Below are 18,818 nucleotides of genomic sequence, written 5' to 3' on the forward strand. Positions count from 1 at the left end.
CCACTATCGAACAATCATTTTGCCAGCTGCTGTGAGAGGAGATGCCTTTGGGTGAGAGGCATTGAAGGTTCTGCTGGGCCATTTGCATGATTGTGGACTTGTGGTTATTAACCGTCAGGTTCAAGGCTGTGAAAAAAAAAAACAGAGTTTGAACACTGCATGGATCATCAAATATTTGCGAACTGCCATTTCCTCAAGTTATCGTAAAAAAGAAACAAACTCGGGGACCCATTGTTCAAAACCTGTAGGCTGTAGTGCATCTGTGCATGTATCTTCACCGCCATAACATAGAAAGGGCATGTGGTCTATGCTGAGAACAAAGAAATACCATTGGAATCTTGCATTAATTCATGCACAGTTGCACACCCTACACGTTAAAAAAATTGAAAATGTCCACCGTCCTTGGTCAAGATGTGACAGTGTAATAGATCGGGAAAGGTAAAATGCTAATCTTGCTTTACATGGCAACATATGTATGTTAGGACTTTAATTATTTTTTTGCAAGAGATGAAAAGTGCTTGTTCTTGGTTCATGGCTTTTATCATTTTTAGGATTTTATCTTGTTGCGGCAAATTACTTTAAATAAAATCATTGTGGTATATTTGGACATTGTTATCAAATAATTATTAATTTATTTAATTAAATATATAGTTATTAAATAATTCATTTGGATATAAACTTGAAAAAATATAAGGCATGAACTGTAATATAGTTATTTTATATCAAAAAAATTAAGAAATAATTTTTATAGATATAGCTTATGTATAGTTATCTCACAATCAAAAAGTTAAAAAACAATCTATATGGAATATAGGCTATAAAAAAAGTATGATGCATAAAATGTGGTATAATTATTACATGTTGAAAAGTAAAGAAACAAAACATGTGGATGGAAGCTATAGAAAAATTTGAGGCTAAATATTCATAAATTAATATTATATTTTTAGGATTATTAAAAAATATATAAAATATAAAACAATTAGACCTTACTCAAATTATACCGAGTTACCCGTGTTTTAAATTGACCTAACAAATTATTCAAGTTTTACTGAGCTAATTACATCTTTGAATTTGTTTGGTTTAAAACCCGGTCTTACCCCGGGTTTCCCAAGTTCTAGATCAATTACTTTGCCTGGCCAGATCGATTTTTATAAGTATGCCTATCAGAACTTGATCCAAGAGAAGCGGATCCCCTTATTATATGCTCATACATATTTTTATATCAGTAACCCGTTAGCAGTGTGTTGCATTTTTTAAAAAGAAATATGCGCCCAGTATTCTTATATCGACGGGACTGTGAAATCGTGTTGGAAGAACATGTGCTGAACGCATGTCTATGCAACATAAATATCATTATCTCTGGATAATTATTTAAATCATCAAATAATTGTTATTGGGTTTCAAGCAAATATTAGGAGCTGGTTGATTTGGGAGTGATACAAGAGAATTTACTTTGTAAAAATCTCAAAGAGCTTACATAAATATATGACTTCTTACATCACCAAGACAATGTATGAAAATCGCTTTGAATGTCATTAAACTAACTGTTACACATCTTTGTTTGCTTTAAGTATACCTATCCATGTGTGCAAATAAGTTGTCTGCAAGCAAAGATAAGACCTTTTAATGTCCTACAGCTGAAGGTGAAGAAATGGCTGTTGAGGTAGGTGGGCATGGCAGGAGACGTGGACGTCACTTCCATCGCTTCAGTATTATTTATCCATCTCCATTGTGATTTTAATATTTCTTGGGTCTATCTTAGGAGCATGGACTGATTCTTGGATGGGTTTCCACTAATCTGAAAGCAATTGCAATTCGGAATTATTTATGACGCCATGAAGAGACAGAAGTTGGGTTGCTGCATTGGCTAAGCAGAAATTTCTCCACCTAACATTAAGATAGCTTCAGATCTGCTCTCCTCCACTGGACCACCATCGGACGCTGTCCTGGGATCGGAAAAAGAAATAGTAGCATCCAAAGCCGTATTAAATAAGGCCACGTGTTGTAGACGGTAGGCGGGCCAAAATGCCTCCCTCCATCAACTTGTATAAAAGTTGGATTGAATTTTTCAATACCCTTAACTCGCCACCTATTTAATACGCAAAAAAAAAAAAAAACAATTATTTAAAGCTAGTTTTACATATTATTTTTTTATTTTTATTTATAGAACCTAAGAAAAACAAGGAATTATACGGTAAATAGTTTGTACATTAAAAAAAAAAAACCCTACCACATCTAACCACACCACACTCTCATGAACCCTCTAAACATATTTTGGAATTGAACTGGCAGATTCCGGTTTATTTAACCATATAAATATTTGTAAATGAGTGGTGGAGTCATGACTATATTTGTAAACGGCCATGAGAAAATATAGAATGGTTAGATGGAATCGTTCCCTAAATAATCTTAGTTAGCATGATTGATCTCCACGTGATTAATAATTAGTAGGTATAAGCATTTTCATGATATATATTTGTAAGATTTGTATGATAAGACTGGAGGCTTGACACGTAGCATTACGTTGTTGATGACAGCGTTTGTTATCGTTCATGCTATACTTATTTCCTCAAAGAGACGAGACAGAAAAAAAAAAAAAAAAACATCTCTTGCCTAGCAATGCAAAGTGTTAAAAATCGGAGTTCAAGCCTTCACGGAAACTCTTTCTCGTTGGTTATAGTTTCCTTGTAAGACTCCGCACTATAAAGTGCGAACCTTTTTTTTTAATATATGATAAAATTCATGCGTATGGAGAATATGCATACATATGATTAATTTTTATTAAAAAAATTGTTTAAATTCTTATGATATGTTGGTCGGATGAATGGATCATAAAGTGTAATGGTTGGTTATATTATTTCTATATTTGATTATGTAATTTTTAGAATTGTAATATTGTAATGGACAATTGCAATTGCAATTGCTCATTATAAGATATCATAAGTATTATATAGAAAAAAACTATGTAATGAACCATTATATGGTTAGTATCTAAGAGGTATAATATATGGATCTAATCATATATTTCTTCATCATAATGACTAAACTATAATTTTACAGAAACACAACCCAAAAATACTTACAAATATATAAAGATTAATTTATACATGAAAATAAAAACATAAAGATTAATTAAAAAAATTTCAGGATCTCCATTACGATACCAAGGTTTTGCAACCAAATTACTAAACAAAGGAAAGTAATAAATCATTTCCTTCCATTATATTATATTATATTTTTTTATTATTATATTATACATTTTATTACATTACATTATGCCATTCCAAACATGTCATCAAATTTATAATTAATCAAATATTTGAAATATAGAGGGATATAAATTAACTAAATCATAGAGTTTAAGTGTCTTATCAACTTGAAATTCTTGCATATTTATATGTGAATTAAAAAATATATGTAGTAGAAAATCCATCAGGGATATTCGCTCTTATCGACTCCCTTGCTTGCAAAAGGCTAATCGTGGAGAATCGAAATAATTAACCACGCAATTTAGGGGCTAAAACGGCATCAATAATTAATAGGAAAATTAATAAATATGAACAGGCAAGCCAAATACACAAGACTAACGTGGGAAGAACGTTAAGCACGGGAAGATGTAATAAAAAAATAAAACAAAATTAAGAGCTGAATAAAGCATATTCTGACGTCGTTATCTCATATTCCGTTAACTGGCTATAAATATACATTTCCGGACTCAACCCCAAACTGCATTCTAATTCTAAAATCTATCTTCAAAACCAGAGTTCGTTAAGTAATCCAAGTCAAGAAGTTGTATTAATGAAGATGAAACTCAACTTTTCAATCTTAATCAAGCTTGCGATTATACAATACCTTTCAGTTCTTTGTGTTTCTGAGGATTTTGGTTTTTTCTACTTCGTCCAACAGGTTAGCTAATATATATACGAGTACATTTTTGTTTCATCAATATATACTTTAGCCAGCCAGGTACTTAGATACATATTAATGATTAAACGTTCCGAACGATTCTCTTAATCTTCCTTCCTTTGAGATTTTTCTTATCTCTTTAACTAATTGCTGAATGCTGATTGATTATCTGTATGCATGTTCATGCAGTGGCCAGGATCATACTGTGACACAAAACATAGCTGTTGCTATCCAAGGACTGGAAAACCAGTTGCAGATTTTGGGATTCATGGACTTTGGCCTCAGAATGAAGATGGCTCGTACCCACAAAACTGTAACCCGGATAATGCTTTGGATGAAGACCAGGTACATACTCAAACTTGAAGCTCACAATACATATATCTGTTACAAGAATCACTGGAGATAGAATACATAAATTATTTCTTCACCCGAGGTAAATCAATTTTCCTGCTGGGGTTGAAACTAAGGAAGTAAACATGACGAGTCTATAAGATCCATCAAGTGATCATCCACAGACAAGAAACAGCTGCCTATACCCTCAAGCATCACCTTATATTACTTCATATCTCCTAGCCAGGCCCTGATCCAGTTCCTTCTATCCAGTTTTCGTTGATCAGCCACAGAGAAGATATCAACTTGATTAATTCCCAGACCGAACTTTAATTTGCATCTCTTGTACAAACTAATATTAACATGTTCTCTGTCAGAAAAAAAAAAAAAGGCACTTCGTTTTCTGGCATAAGTTGTTATTTACTAATCTATATATATAATATTTGCTTTCGTTGTAATTATTCATAAAATAAAGTGTTTCTCCTGTATTTTCGGCTAAGCATGGGCAATTAATGTACTTGCTAATCCGACACTGGTCTTTGTCACTTTTCCATTAATTACTCAGTCCCGAAGGGCAGGAACTTAGGAAAGACAACGTTTCACCTATTTTTTTCTAATATTTGGGGACTTTGACCTGTACAAGTGGTGCCGTACCAAATTTTCTTTTGCTTGGGGGGTTCTCCAAAAGCACAGATTAGAGCTACGCCACCCTGAAATCTGAAACTTTAGGAATGGGAAACAACCATGCTTTTAGGTGATGGTTGGGTTATTGAAAAAAAAAAAAAAAACCACGGTTTCATAGCTGGTCGCATAGAAGATAATTTGATATGCTAACCATTTTCTGATATAATAACCAACGAACCACGTACAAGAAAAGAAAAGGTTGACAATTAATTGAAGCCATTTTAATATAAATAATTACACATGGTTGTAAAAAAAGCTATATCGTTAATTTTTTTTTTTTGTTGATATCTGTTTAGATCTCAGACTTGACAAGCAGTTTGCAAAAGGATTGGCCATCACTGTCCTGCCCCAGCAGCACTGGCTTCAGGTTTTGGTCACATGAATGGGAAAAGCACGGGACATGCGCTGAGTCAGAAGAAATTGACCAGCACGGTTACTTTGAAGCAGCTCTTAAGCTTAAGGAAAAGGCAAACCTTCTCCAAGCTCTTAATAATGCAGGTGTGTGCATTTATGTACTCTCAATTACTCACTCTTCTTTTCCTTGTCTTGATCAAGGAAGCCTTTAATTAGATATTGTTTCTAACAATAATGGGGTGCTCTACAAAATATGGTGCAGGAATTAAACCAGACGATGAATTTTATGACTTGGACAGCATAAAAGAAGCTATAAAAGATGCTACTGGATTTACTCCTGGCATAGAGTGCAATATCGATGCATCCAAAAATAGCCAGCTGTACCAGGTTTTCATGTGTGTAGACATTTCTGGGTCAGAATTCATAGAATGTCCGGTGCTACCAAAGAGAAGATGTGCATCTAAGGTCCAGTTTCCTAAGTTTTAGATGACTGCTGTTATCTTAGGGGAGAAAGATTCTGCAGTATTTGTGGGTTATCTGACCATATTCCTTCCTCTATTGAGCCTCTCTGGCTATAAAATTGCATGAGCTTGGCTATGCGTCCTGTAATAACATGTCTTCTGTAAGTCTTTGTTAATGCATTGATTTCCTCTATACCCTTGCAAAAACTAGTTTCATTCTGAAAGAAAACGAAAGAAAGAAATAGAAAATTCAGTTTCGTTTCTGATCAGGATTTGAACCCAGCTCATCTTTCACCTTCATGGGCCGTAAGCCCACTCTATAATCGGCAGTCAGTATCTGTATCCATCGGAAAAACATACCGGCCCAATTGAAATTTCTAAAATCTACTCCATTCAACGCATTCATTAAATTGATGGATGGATATTCTACGTTTTGTAGTTTGCTGTGTTTGTTTCATAGGAAGTCCCAGGAAGCCTGGTTAACTGAAACCCTAGTTTTCCATCCTCCTCTTTTCAATACAAGAGAAGAGAGCTTTGTTCTTATTTCCTTTCTCGTCCCCTCAGCTTTAGATCCATGGCATTAGAAAAGGTAATCTCTCAAGCACGAAACTCATTATTGGTTTCATGATATCAATCCCCAGTCAGTGCACGTCGTGTCCCACGGGCGGGGTAGCATTTATCATGAGATGACGTTAAAAAGGCCATGGCGATCACCCATCAAAACCAACAAGATAGCCATGGCCATCAAGTCCATTCTCTCTGTTGTTGTCTCTGTTTTTCTTTTTCCTTTTTTTAAATTGCAATCCAGGGTATCCAGCTTAATATCATCGACGTGTCAACATGAAAATAAATGAATAAATAAAAATGATAGGTTCTGAAAAGAGTAATGCTTAGTTCACATAAAGAACACTTCTAAAGACCTCAAGCTTGCAATATAATATAAATAAAAGCAAATCATAACACGAAAATTGATTTAAATACCAAGTGCAATGGTGAAATAAATAAATAAATAAAAACATAACAGCCATCAACATTGTTTTATAAAAGTGGTGTTTTAGTTTTAGTTTAACTTGCTAATAAGAGTAAGGTTGACTTTTTAGTTAAACCCACTCAAAGCTGTTATATAATTAAAAACTAGCCGTAGACTCCAAAAAGAATTCCATATTTGAAAACTCAGAGTCAGAAAGGTTGGGGAAGTTATATCTGGAATCTCTTCAAATTTATTATCAACAATCTATATTTCTAAAATTATTATTTTTTAACTATCATTGCAATAGTAGCTAAAGCCATAACTAAGCTGTAATAGTAACTTTAAGAGGCGATTTGACACAGCAATTGCACAACTTAATTTTTAAATTATTTTAATATATTAATATTAAAAAATAAAATTTAATTTATTTTTATATTTTTCATAAAAATAATAATTTAAATAACAATTTCTATCATTAATTTAATTTTCAAAGTGTTTTTCACTCAAAAATATATTAAAATAATATATATTTTTTATTTTTTTAAAATTATTTTTGATATTACTGTATCAAAATAATCTAAAAATATCAAAAAAAAAATTCTTTTTAAATACAAAATCAAAAAGTGATGAGTAAACCACCCATACGCATATGTGGTGATGGATTACAAAAAAAAAGTTAATTTCCCCTGGACTTTAGCACGACAGAGCAAAGGCAATTACCAAAAAGGGCGAATAATCCGTACAAAAGACGGCTGGAAGAAGTCTCAGGATTCGGCGTTCCAAACCGCATTTTATATAAATATAAATTTAATTTTCTTGAGTTAGTTTTTTGAGATTATTTTATTTGGTTAATATAAAAAAATAATTTTAAAAAATATTATTTTAATATCTTTTGAAAAAAAAAAACTTTAAAAAATAACATTTGTCATTCTTTGATTTGCATCCTTTATGCGTGAAAACACTTAAAAGATGCCTTCATATTAAATTAAGTAAAAAATAAATAAAGCACAACCGAACATCAGTTTTCTCGTATCTTTCCATAGTTGACTATGCAGTATAAAATTAATCAACACGGAGAGAATTTATCATCTTCCTTTCCCTTTTCCTTCCTTTTACTTTCCCACCGTTGAAGCATCCTCTAGTTGTAGCTCCAAGCGACAAAGATCCAACAACAAAACACAACCACCCTCATTTCCCTCCAGTTTTCTCTTCCTCGCCACGCACTCTCTCTCTGTCCGCAGATTCAAAATAAAATAAATAAAGAAACAGAGGTTAGTTTTTAGTTGTCTTTCTTAGCTTATATAGCTCAGTTACCGTTGCTCTTTCGAAGCTTGTTTCTTTACATTGTCAATTTAATTTGCTCAAATTCGCTTTAATTTTTTATTTTCTTCACTCTTCTTGGATCTGTCTTACTTTTCATTTGTATAAGCTCTCCTTGGTTTCCGAGAGAGTTGAGCAGCCGGTGAGGAATTTGATTCTTTGTTTGGAATTTGAGAAGTCTCTTCGTATAAAGCAAGCTGGCTGGCTGCATGTCTTAATTTGTACTAACTGGTGTTTTTTCTTTTTTTAAGATTCGTGATTTTGTTTTCTTGCGTTTCCCCGGGAAACAAACAGGAGATAGGACCAATGGGTGCAATTTTAGCAAGACAATTATTTCACGAAGAAAAAAGGAGGAACTGCGCGTTGATTATTTTGAGCCAAGTTTGTATAAAATTCTTAGAAAATTAAATTTAATCAGTAAAGGGACAGAATCAACGAGCCTGAAGCGATTTGACAAATTCAATATTTTTTATTAAATTTTGTGATAGTATTACTTGTAGTGTTAGTTTTAAAATCAAACATTAAAACCGAAGTGGTCCCTACGTCATTAGTTTTATCTGTTTGCCACTACCAGGTGGGCTAGAAGTTAAGAAGTCACCACACAATTTTAAATGGAGCAAGCTTTTTCTTGTTTATTTCTTTATGGTCATCAAGGGATATAATTATACAGCCACTGAAGTAGGATAGTGCCTGCTCCCTTCTATTGGATCAATAGTAGCGGGCCAGGGAAGGCATTGACTGTGTTGACTTGTTCGTTAGTTTCGTGTTTCAGTACAGCATGTATGATGGGCGTCCCTGAAAAATGTTGTGATAGTCATTTTTTCTCTTGGAAATTTATCAAAGCTGAAAGAGATGGTGAGTTTCGGATATTTTGAAGTGGAAAGAAAACTGTGGTTCTTGTTTTGAGTGTTGATCTGGAAATGATTCAAGGTGGATACACTTTTTGCCTGTGATCTATTTGATATTGCCTTTTGAAGCTTTCCGAGGGAACTCATCCCTGGAAGGTCTCGCATCCAGTTTTGTTGTAAACATCATTTTCCTGAGTGGTGATATTTCCTCCGTGTTCCATTAAAACTAGTTTCTTTGTGTGTCTATCCTTAAAACTAGTCTTGATTTTCCTAAGCACTGATGGACAGCATGTTTTCCTTAATTTTGGTATTTCTATATTTTTTTTGCATAATCTGATCATTCATGGAACCTTTAGCTATAATCAATCTTTTGGCACGTGCATGCACATTTTGGTAGTGTTTAGAGCTTTTTCTTAGCAAAATTTTCTACCTGTGAACAGATTAATGAATTTGGAATCTCGCAGCTTGGCAACAGTTAATGAATCTGGGATCTTGCAGCTTGGCAGCCTTCTGTGGAACATTTAATGATGTTGTGTGGTGAATTTGGCATTGGTTCCAGAGTGATTAAGCTGTGGTTTGTCAGGACTGAAGTACATGTTTGTGAGCTTGCGAGGCTTGGTCGCTAGTTCAACCAGGTAGCTGACTGAGAATGAGAGGATCTAAAACTTCCTTGAAAATGAAATGATCCTTCTACATTTATGTCTCAGATTCTGGTTTTTATCTGACTGAAGATGTCAACTGTTTGCCCCGTATATATTGATCTTTTCCTCTTTATTAGCACCTGGCCTGGACTTCCATTGCACAGGTTTCTTAGAGATTCATTCACATGAAGAACATAAATTGTGGGATATTGGATCCTTTAAGCTTGATCACAAGAGAGATCAGTCTCAAGAACTTCGACGTCCCTGTTTGAACAGCAGAATGAGGAAGTGGTACGGTAGTGTTCTGTTTGCATCCTTGTTCATGTTATTGGTCCTTAGATACGGGCTCCTGAAAAATCCAATAGGAGAAATTTATTCGTTGAGTCCCGCCAATGCAAGCAAGCCTCTTGAATGGGTGCATCCTGCTCCTCAACCTGCAGTTCAAAATCCAGAGAATTCTTCTCAAGTTTTTTCTATGGATACCATTGCCTCCAGTATGTTTGCTCTGAGAAATATTTCCAATGAAGAGCAAAAATCTCTGCAGACATGGAATCTACTAAAACACTTGATTGATCAATCTCAGGTTTTATCAAATGGAGTAGAAGCTATTAAGGAAGCTGGAAATGCATGGAGCAGCCTAATGACTTCCATCGAAGAGGAAAGACTTGGTTATACAAATGAAAGTTCAAATAGGAGAGTAAAAGAGAAACAATGTCCTCATTTTCTTAACATAATGAATGCCACAGAGCATGATAATGGCGGTTATAAATTGTGGCTTCCTTGTGGCCTGACTCAGGGTTCTTCCATGACAATTATTGGCATTCCAGATGGTCTTCTTGGCAATTTTCGGATTGACTTAACCGGGGAAGAACTTCCTGGGGAGCCTGATCCACCCATCATTTTACATTACAATGTTAGGCTTCATGGTGATAAGATTACAGAGGATCCAGTAATAGTCCAAAACACCTGGACTGTGGCTCATGACTGGGGTGAAGAGGAGCGCTGTCCTTCTCCATCTCCTGAAAAAATTAAGAAAGGTACATATATCTACCACATTTTTTTCACTTTCAATTCAAAATAGATTTAATGTTTATGATTGCCGTTTAATTTTGTGTTCATTTAAGTTTAATATCCCATTAATAGCAGTTAGTATCCCAATGTGTTAGTTCTTTTATTGCCTTATGTATTTTCCCCTCAGGTCCATTGTAAAATTGTTGTTGTATATTGCATCATCCTATTAATAGCAATCAAATTGTGCACTGAGGTTTCTGAAACTTTCCATATTTAACGTGGAAAGCTAAAGTGGGCAACTAAACCCATTGGTCACTTTAGCAAATTGTATCTAGATGAAGCTTTCTAAGGAATTGAACTAAAAGTTTGTGATGTGGTATCTGGGTGCGGTGCTGTCATCTATAACTTTTGTCCAGCCTAAGCCAATTAAAATTTGTAACATTGTCATTAACTCTATTATGTGGTGATAACTCTATTGGTTTTATATACCAGTGGATGAGTTGGATCAATGTAATAAGATGGTGGGAAGAAATGATACTCGGGTGACTGGCATGCATTCTGATGGTTCAAGAAGGTCTTCATTTCAGGAAGGAACTAAAGTAAGAAGATATTTTCCATTTAAGCAAGGTCAGCTATCTGTTGCAACGCTTAGAATGGGAATGGAAGGAATCCAGACGATTGTTGATGGAAAGCATATAACATCTTTTGCATACCGTGAAGTGATTTCCTTACTTTGATGCTTGTGCTACTTTTGGAATTTAGTTTACCATCCCAGTTTCTTTGAATTCATTTGCATGCTGCTTTGTTGTCTGTTCAGACTTTGGAGCCATGGCTAGTGAGTGAAGTTAGGATTTCTGGGGATGTAAAGCTAATTTCAGTTGTGGCTAGTGGTCTTCCTACATCAGAGGATTCAGAGCATGCAATTGATCTAGAAGTACTCAAATCAGCTCCTCTCTCCCCAAAAAGATCACTGGATCTCTTTATTGGTGTTTTTTCTACAGCAAACAATTTTAAGCGTAGGATGGCTGTTCGGAGAACGTGGATGCAGTATGCTGCAGTGCGAGCAGGGGAAGTTGCAGTGCGCTTTTTTGTTGGTCTGGTGAGCTTGATTTAAATTCCTTCATTTCATACAGCAATTTTTATGGGAGCGATGCATATTGACCAAAAAATTGGAGAAAAGAAATTTTTCCCTAATTAAGGATTGTGCACTCCACGAAATTCAGAATTCATTGACCTCACCATGAAAGGATCAAATCCTTTTATAGCAGGCCCTAAGTTTCTAGGTAGTGGTAACATGAATTTGTATTACAGGTTTTGTTAACTAATTTTGTGTGTTTCATTGTCTGGTGGAAGAAGCCAAAAGTTTGAGGTGTATGGTTATAATGATGTAAATCTGTTTGCTGGGCCACTTACAAATTTGAGGTGTGTTCTGCAGCATAAAAGTCAAATAGTGAATGAGGAACTCTGGAATGAAGCGCGGACATATGGAGACATACAGCTGATGCCTTTTGTTGACTACTACAACCTCATAACCTGGAAAACTTTAGCTATCTGCATCTTTGGGGTACGTTTTTGTCTATTCTTTAGACATACATGGATGACTGGACCTTTTCCTTGTTGACCTCATCTCTTTAACAGACAGAGGTCGCATCAGCCAAGTATGTCACAAAGACTGATGATGATGCATTTGTTCGTGTGGATGAAATGCTAGCTTCTTTAAAGAGGATCAAAGTGAGTCATGGCTTGCTCTATGGATTAATCAATTCAGACTCACGGCCTCATAGGAGCACTGAAAGCAAGTGGTATATTAGCCCAGAGGTAATTCTCCATTCTTGACCCTATTTATACGTAGTAGGCTCACAAATGATTACGGCTTTCCTTAAAATATTCATATATATATATATATATATATATATATATATATATATATATATAAATAACTTTCTTTGCCAGTTTGGAATTATTTGGGAGATCATGCTTATCCTGTGTCATAGCAAAAAATGAACGCTCCAGGTGTAGTATACAGTTGTCATGTTAGCTCCACATCTGACTGATCATCCAGAACTTGTCATAAATGCGATTATTTGCAGATTCACCTAAACACAGACATCACAAATAAATACCCATCATATACAGAAGATCTGATATATGTTCTTCTTGCAAGGATTTCAAGCAGGACCCTGAAATTTTAGGTTGGTTCAATTCAGATGCAGGTTTAGTTACCTGGTGTAATGTACATGCCAAGCCATAAAGCTATTACTTTTTTTCTTTTGCTATTTCCTTATCCTCATTTTTTTATATATGCTAAAAAAAGGAATGGTCTGAAGAGACATACCCCCCCTGGGCACATGGTCCTGGTTATGTGGTGTCACGAGACATTGCCGAGGCAGTTTACAAGAGATACAAAGAGGGCCGTTTAAAGGTATGGAAATGATATTAGTCAACGGATTGCTGTCTAGTATTATGTCAGAACATGACAGTCTATTGTTCCAAACCAACCACAGATCAACTCTATATTTCTCAGAATGAAAATTGTTGATGGTTGATGTGGCAGATGTTTAAGCTAGAAGATGTAGCAATGGGTATCTGGATTGCAGAAATGAAAAGGGAGGGTTTAGAAGTTAAATATGAGATGGAAGCGAGGGTCTATAATGAAGGGTGCAAGGATGGCTATGTTGTTGCCCACTACCAAGGTCCTAGGGAAATGCTTTGTCTATGGCAGAAACTTCAAGAAGGAAATGGTGCTAGATGCTGCGGGTGAGCGATAGACTTGCCATTTTTGTTACTAGGGCTCTACAAAACCACATGCTTTAATAGAATAATCTTCTTAACCAATCTCCAATTGAAAATTTTGCTTACCATATTGAGTAAATAGAGTATCCTCAGAGAGGAGTCGCTGGCTCCAAGGGCTTTCACAAAAGTAGATGTTGCCACTGTACAATTATTACACTTCAGATTGTTATATTTAGTGATCAGGTGCCTTGTACGTAGGAAAAATCAGTGCCTTGTATAGATAGAGAGTTCTATCTTGTAACAAGTTTATAGAAATTCTTCTCTTCATAATATAGGAATTTTGCCCTTGCATATTCTTCTTTCAATTATTTATCCCTTTCAAAGTTACTGCTTCTCCCCCGTCGAAACCCATGCTCGCCCATTTCTGTTTGTGTATCGAATGCAGAACTGTGGACGCCCTTGAAAAAAAGGGAAAAACAGAGTGTAGAATCTCACGATCATACAAAGAAAAAGAAAGGAATCATTACTTGATAGTAGAAACTAACAAATACAATTATTCCCAAGTCAATATTAAGCAACAAAGTTTTAACAAACCCTGATCTATCGGTACTGCTAGGCCAGGACTGAAAACATTCAATAAAAAATCACTCTAAAATAATACACTAATAATCAATTAGCCATGCATCCAATGCCATGTCGACTTGTAGGGAACACCAAGAACAGGCCACTGCAAATTACACCAACCATGAGAGGAAAGCTCTCCATCACTTCATCCATCTCCTTGACATGCCTAGGAAACAAGCAATCAGTCACTCTATGATCCGACAACGCAATTGCCATGAAGACCATCACCGACATCATTGCATGAACAAAATCGGTAAACCCAATCTTGTACCTCTCATCCTTAGGAACTTCAACGGTAAGACCAGGATTAAAAACAGCCAACCCTTTTGTAGTAACTAAACCATAGTAAATTTTATCATCTGGGCCTTTAAAACTGTCAGTGAAATGAAATAAAAAGCAGGAAACAGAGCAAAGGCCAAGTAGGACATGTATCATTAGGGCAGTAACAGGAGTGCACACTCCATTCCTGGATATTGATGGGAGAAGCATTTCGAAAGTCAAAAGGGTGCCTGTAGGAAGGAAGTTAACAAGCATTGATGTTTTGGAGATTGTTTTTTGCATTCCTTTAGCCACGGCTCTCCTTTTGTTACCTGGTTCTTTAGGGGCTTTGGTGAGTTTGCATAATGGCTTTGGTGCTCTTGGTTCATCATTTTGTGGGGATCCAGTGGAGATTTTTGTTGCTTTTGGTTCATTTTGTGGGGATGCAGTGTAGATTCTGATTCCAATTTCTTCTCCTGGAGTTTGCTCCATTTTCGCTGGACGTTGACAGCAATGTTAACCGAAGTAAGCGAGGAAAACGAAAGAGATTAGTTAAAAAAATAATGGGTCCAGACTGAAGAGAGAGTTCTTGTAGCGAGATCGATAAAAATTGATGGGTTTGGGTTTTCACTTGAGTTTGTGATTTTTTAAAATTTTTATGATTTAAAAATAAAAAAAATATATTATTTTAAAATAAAAAATACTTTAAACTATAATATAATCCTAACCGTTATAAAAAATTCTAACATCTTCAAACGATTAGTAACTGCCTCCGAAGACCGAATGGCTGCCATTAACCTTCACACCATTCCCAAAAATACACGATGTACAAAAAAATCCCTTGACCTAAATACATTCAAGAGACCAGATTGAATTGGAGTGACGGAAGACAGAGCACTGTACATCGGCCTCACTTTGTATACTGATCATTCTATAGTGCTAATGAGCCCATGTTAGTGAAAGGATTGTTTTTTTTTTTTTTTTTTTTTTTTTTTTTTTGGGGGGGGGGGGTCTCAATTTCTTCATGGATTGATAAAAAAAAGAAAAAACACCACCGTCTTCTCATATGAAGTCCCAGTTTATATAGATGCAGAGGAGTTATTACGTTCATTTGACAAGAGAAAATAATTAGGGGCATATCTATCTTGGTAAGAATCCATGACGAGAAATTGCAATCTCGAAAGCTTGCATTCTCTCTCCGCCGGCAAAACCATTGCGATCATAAGATGATATTTCATTGATCTTAAGATCCATACAGGCCTTAATAAGCTCTTCGCCAAGACATTCAGCAGCTTCCTGCAAAACAATAATCGGAAGCAATGAAAACAGAAAGTCGAAGAGGAAGAATGCCAATGGACAAGCACATATTATTTGATGTATTTCGAAATCAGCAGTAGATATCAATAAAGATGCATTTCTTAACCATGAAATACCAACAGCTTTTTTCCCCCGAGAATTCTCTAATCATGATAGAATACTTACAATGGTGCTACGAGGGGGATCACCGCGTAAAGGTTTCTGCAGAGTGCTTCCGTAAAATAAACACTTCTTGCTTTGGTCATCTACCAGCATGGCATACAACTGTTTGGTCGAACAGAAAATTGACAGCCTTGGTTTTGTACGTGTGCCATTAAACTGGTGAAAACATTTGTAAATTAAGATAAGAAAACAGTTACAACCAAGAAATCATCTCAACCACTATCTATGTTTTAAAAGATGCTCAAACTATTTTGACCAGAAATTGATAGAATTTATCAGACATTCATAAACTAATTCTATCCATAAGATTGGAAAATCCTTCACAAACCATCCATGTTCTTCATTTTGCTGGAGCAGGATAGACTAATAACAGTGTAATTATCCTTTATTCGATAGCACATTGCAGCGATTTTAATCAGCAAAATGCATGTCAATTGGAAACATCACCTCCTTTCTCATTATATCTGATCCGCGAATGTACTTAAAGTGATCACCGAGAAATAACATGCTTTCCAAGCATACACAGCCATTCTGATTTCACAAATAGCCAAACATCCAATGGTAAAACCTTTTTTTTTTTTTTTTTTTTGCAGTTGTTGATAAAGCATACCTTCTTTAGTGTTCTTCTATTTCTGATTTTCGCACTTTCTGTTCGAGTATTTGCTCTTCTTTTCGCCACCAATGTCTTTGTTTGAAAATCTGGAAAAAAAATTGAGAGGGGATGTACATCACACCAGAAATGCTAAACTAAACCAGTTAAAAGGGTTTGGCTTACTTGAATTGAATGTGCTGGTTGTACTTACTTCTAGTTTGTATGGGAAGGAAATTAAAAGGTTTTAAAGGGTTTCCAAAGACATCACAAGTTTTGAACGGGAGTGCGGAAGGAACACTCCTAACAGCCATCACACCGTGGAGTTGTTGAAAGATGAAATCAGATGACCCAAAATTGCAGAAGGAATAAATTACGTTACCAGAGCACCTGTAGAAATCTTAAAATAAAAATAATGAAAAACTAAGACAATTTCTTACTCGCTAAAACAAATCCCATAAATTCTCGGCAGATTTCGTTCAGGGATTTTAACAAACAGTTGGTGAGAGTCCCATAGTGGGGAGGTAGCTAGCTACAACGCAAACCTCGAGCATCATTTAATCTAGGTGGACTACAGTGTAGGGATTCATTTATGCTGGGATTTAAAACTATTTGATTAAATCAATAAAAAAAAAGGTACTAATTGGTGTCTTTTTTTTTATGAGTTGTCAGACCACCAAAACTCTCAATCTGGGCATTAAAAACTGGATCTGCCTGCATCATCCAACAAAATCCTGCTCTGACCAAATTAACAAACCTGAGAGAGGATTTCTGGATGATTCCAATTTCACTTCTAGATGTTAACAGATACTCCATCCGGCCGAAAGGTTCCTGTCCTCTTCGTTGTTAAACGTTTCCTATTCTTTCAACAAGCAATGAATTCGAGGGCAAGCAATTTGGGTTACTAAAGGAAAAAAATGCTTTGCTTCGGTAATATGCATAGCGTAGTGTTCTTGTGGGTGAAGACGGTTGTTTCGTGTTTAAAGTTTACAGCTTTTGCTTGGATTTGAATAGTTAAAAACTTGGACTTTGAAGGTCCAAATTTTAATCAGAATAGCAGGGGTGAGAAAAAAATCGAATAAATCAAAAAAACTGGAAAAAAAATTAATTGAAAAAATTAAATTAAAAAAAAAACTGATTAAACCAATTAAAATTTTGAAAAAATCATCTAGTTTGGTCTGATTTTATAAGCAAGAAACTGGAAAAAAACTGAGCTAAAACCGAGCCAAAACCAAGCCAAGCCTAGCCAAACTAGAAAAAATCGAGCCAAAACCGGAAAAAATTAAGCTAAAATCAAAAAAAAACCGAGCCAAACTTATTTGAACAGGTTTTTCCTAAAAAGCCTATCCAAATCAAATTAAAACTGATTAATTTAACCTGATTTTTTTTTATAAAAATTAAGCCAAACCAAAAATATTCGCTCTTAACCATTAGAGAGATGGGTCCATCCTAACCAAAGAAAGCAACCCGAGTGAAATAATAATTGAAATTCGTGCCTTGTAGGGTACCACCACAATTGGCACTACCAAAAATATCTTCCTTTGTTTAAACTTTAAAGTCTTCCTTGAAAAAGACTCTGCCATCTGGTGGTGAGGAGAATAGATAAACATCACTTATGAGCATTTCTTTTGTTCCAGATCTTTCCACAAGCTTCTAGTTTTCCTGTGGGCACGCCGTTGTTTCCCTTATAATCTCCATCACTTGAACCATGTCTGTATCTCTCACAATTCACTAAAAATCTAAACCTCCTCTCCCTCTCCCCAAATCTAAAATACCAGTAGTGGTACCTCATGGCCTCTGAGACTGAATTACCTGCTGAATTATCTTCTATGTTTGAGAGGCTTTTAAGGCATAGAGACCTCTCTTTGTTTTTACCTTATTTTTTTGGGTTCACCTCCACTAACTCCACAGAGGAACGTGACCCAGACCAAGAACCACAAACAACAGACCCAAACGAAAGAATCATCCTTATAAACCCTCTCACTCAAGGCATGGTGGTGATTGAAGGAGCTGCAAATCTTGAATCTTTACTAAGAGACATAGGTAACAAGAATGGCCAACCACCAGCCTCAAAAGCATCCATAGAGGCCATGCCAAGTGTGGAGATCGGGGAAGATAATAAAGATGGCGAGTGTGCTATCTGTTTAGAGGTGTGGGAGCCTGGTGCGGTAGTAAAGGAGATGCCTTGTAAGCATAGGTTCCATGGTAATTGTGTAGAAGAGTGGTTAAAGATTCATGGGAATTGCCCTGTTTGCAGGTATAAGATGCCTGTCGATGAGGAGGAGTTGGGGAAGAAGAGAGACGGGGGAGATGGAGGGAGAGACTGGAGGAGAGCTGAAAGAGAGATTTGGGTTAGTTTTGCATTTAATGGTAATAGGAGAAATAGGGATTCAAATGAAAATCCTTCAAGTGATTCTACTGATTTCTCTACTTCAAGTCCAAGTGCTGATCATGAAACGGAGAGTTAAGAGAAATTTTTGTGATTATTTTTTTTAAATCCTTTTACCTTTCTAAATAACATGTGTACAGAGAAGTGGTTGTATTTTATGTTTTCAATGTGAGAAATAAAGGAAGCATATATTTTTGTTTCAAATTTTACTGTTGCGCTTG

At 35.6% G+C, this 18,818-nt stretch overlaps 5 protein-coding genes across 13 annotated transcripts; 3 read left to right on the plus strand and 2 right to left on the minus strand.

Annotated features, from left to right (window-relative positions):
* The first annotated feature begins 3,734 nt into the window (after window positions 1–3,734).
* LOC118062532 (ribonuclease 3) lies at window positions 3,735–5,928 on the plus strand. The gene is made up of 4 exons (XM_035076327.2): window positions 3,735–3,906; window positions 4,096–4,251; window positions 5,217–5,418; window positions 5,537–5,928. Exons 1-4 carry the CDS (start codon window positions 3,799–3,801, stop codon window positions 5,758–5,760), a joined length of 690 nt encoding a protein of 229 aa, XP_034932218.1. The 5' UTR covers window positions 3,735–3,798; the 3' UTR covers window positions 5,761–5,928.
* A 1,801-nt stretch (window positions 5,929–7,729) lies between these two features.
* LOC118062533 (beta-1,3-galactosyltransferase GALT1) lies at window positions 7,730–13,623 on the plus strand. Of its 9 annotated transcripts, none has more exons than XM_073411149.1 (9): window positions 7,736–7,976; window positions 9,314–9,508; window positions 9,652–10,551; window positions 11,018–11,244; window positions 11,343–11,624; window positions 11,961–12,089; window positions 12,164–12,343; window positions 12,840–12,947; window positions 13,080–13,623. In XM_073411149.1, the coding sequence occupies exons 3-9, from the start codon at window positions 9,795–9,797 to the stop codon at window positions 13,284–13,286; spliced, it is 1,890 nt and encodes a 629-aa protein (XP_073267250.1). In that variant the 5' UTR covers window positions 7,736–7,976; window positions 9,314–9,508; window positions 9,652–9,794; the 3' UTR covers window positions 13,287–13,623. The 9 variants fall into 9 exon arrangements, 8 of the variants coding, with proteins under 8 accessions (XP_034932227.1, XP_073267250.1, XP_034932222.1 ...); XM_035076334.2 differs by having other exon boundaries at window positions 7,737–7,976; window positions 9,314–10,008; window positions 10,098–10,551; XR_004689765.2 differs by having other exon boundaries at window positions 7,730–7,976; window positions 9,314–10,551; window positions 12,616–12,947; window positions 13,080–13,121.
* Window positions 13,624–13,625: 2 nt separating this feature from the next.
* On the minus strand, window positions 13,626–15,110 carry LOC118062535 (protein DMP9). Its single transcript, XM_035076337.2, has one exon. The coding sequence runs from the start codon at window positions 14,630–14,632 to the stop codon at window positions 13,928–13,930; it is 705 nt and encodes a 234-aa protein (XP_034932228.1). The 5' UTR covers window positions 14,633–15,110; the 3' UTR covers window positions 13,626–13,927.
* Window positions 15,111–15,148: 38 nt separating this feature from the next.
* On the minus strand, window positions 15,149–17,246 carry LOC118062537 (uncharacterized). The gene is made up of 5 exons (XM_035076339.2): window positions 16,966–17,246; window positions 16,423–16,598; window positions 16,230–16,318; window positions 15,623–15,775; window positions 15,149–15,436 (listed from the first exon to the last, which is right to left on the minus strand). Exons 1-5 carry the CDS (start codon window positions 17,022–17,024, stop codon window positions 15,281–15,283), a joined length of 633 nt encoding a protein of 210 aa, XP_034932230.1. The 5' UTR covers window positions 17,025–17,246; the 3' UTR covers window positions 15,149–15,280.
* Window positions 17,247–17,862: 616 nt separating this feature from the next.
* LOC118062538 (E3 ubiquitin-protein ligase MPSR1) lies at window positions 17,863–18,801 on the plus strand. Its single transcript, XM_035076340.2, has one exon. It carries the CDS (start codon window positions 17,999–18,001, stop codon window positions 18,674–18,676), a length of 678 nt encoding a protein of 225 aa, XP_034932231.1. The 5' UTR covers window positions 17,863–17,998; the 3' UTR covers window positions 18,677–18,801.
* Window positions 18,802–18,818: the final 17 nt, after the last annotated feature.

The sequence above is a fragment of the Populus alba genome, chromosome 8 (genome assembly GCF_005239225.2).
Source record: "Populus alba chromosome 8, ASM523922v2, whole genome shotgun sequence".
NCBI lineage: Eukaryota > Viridiplantae > Streptophyta > Magnoliopsida > Malpighiales > Salicaceae > Populus > Populus alba.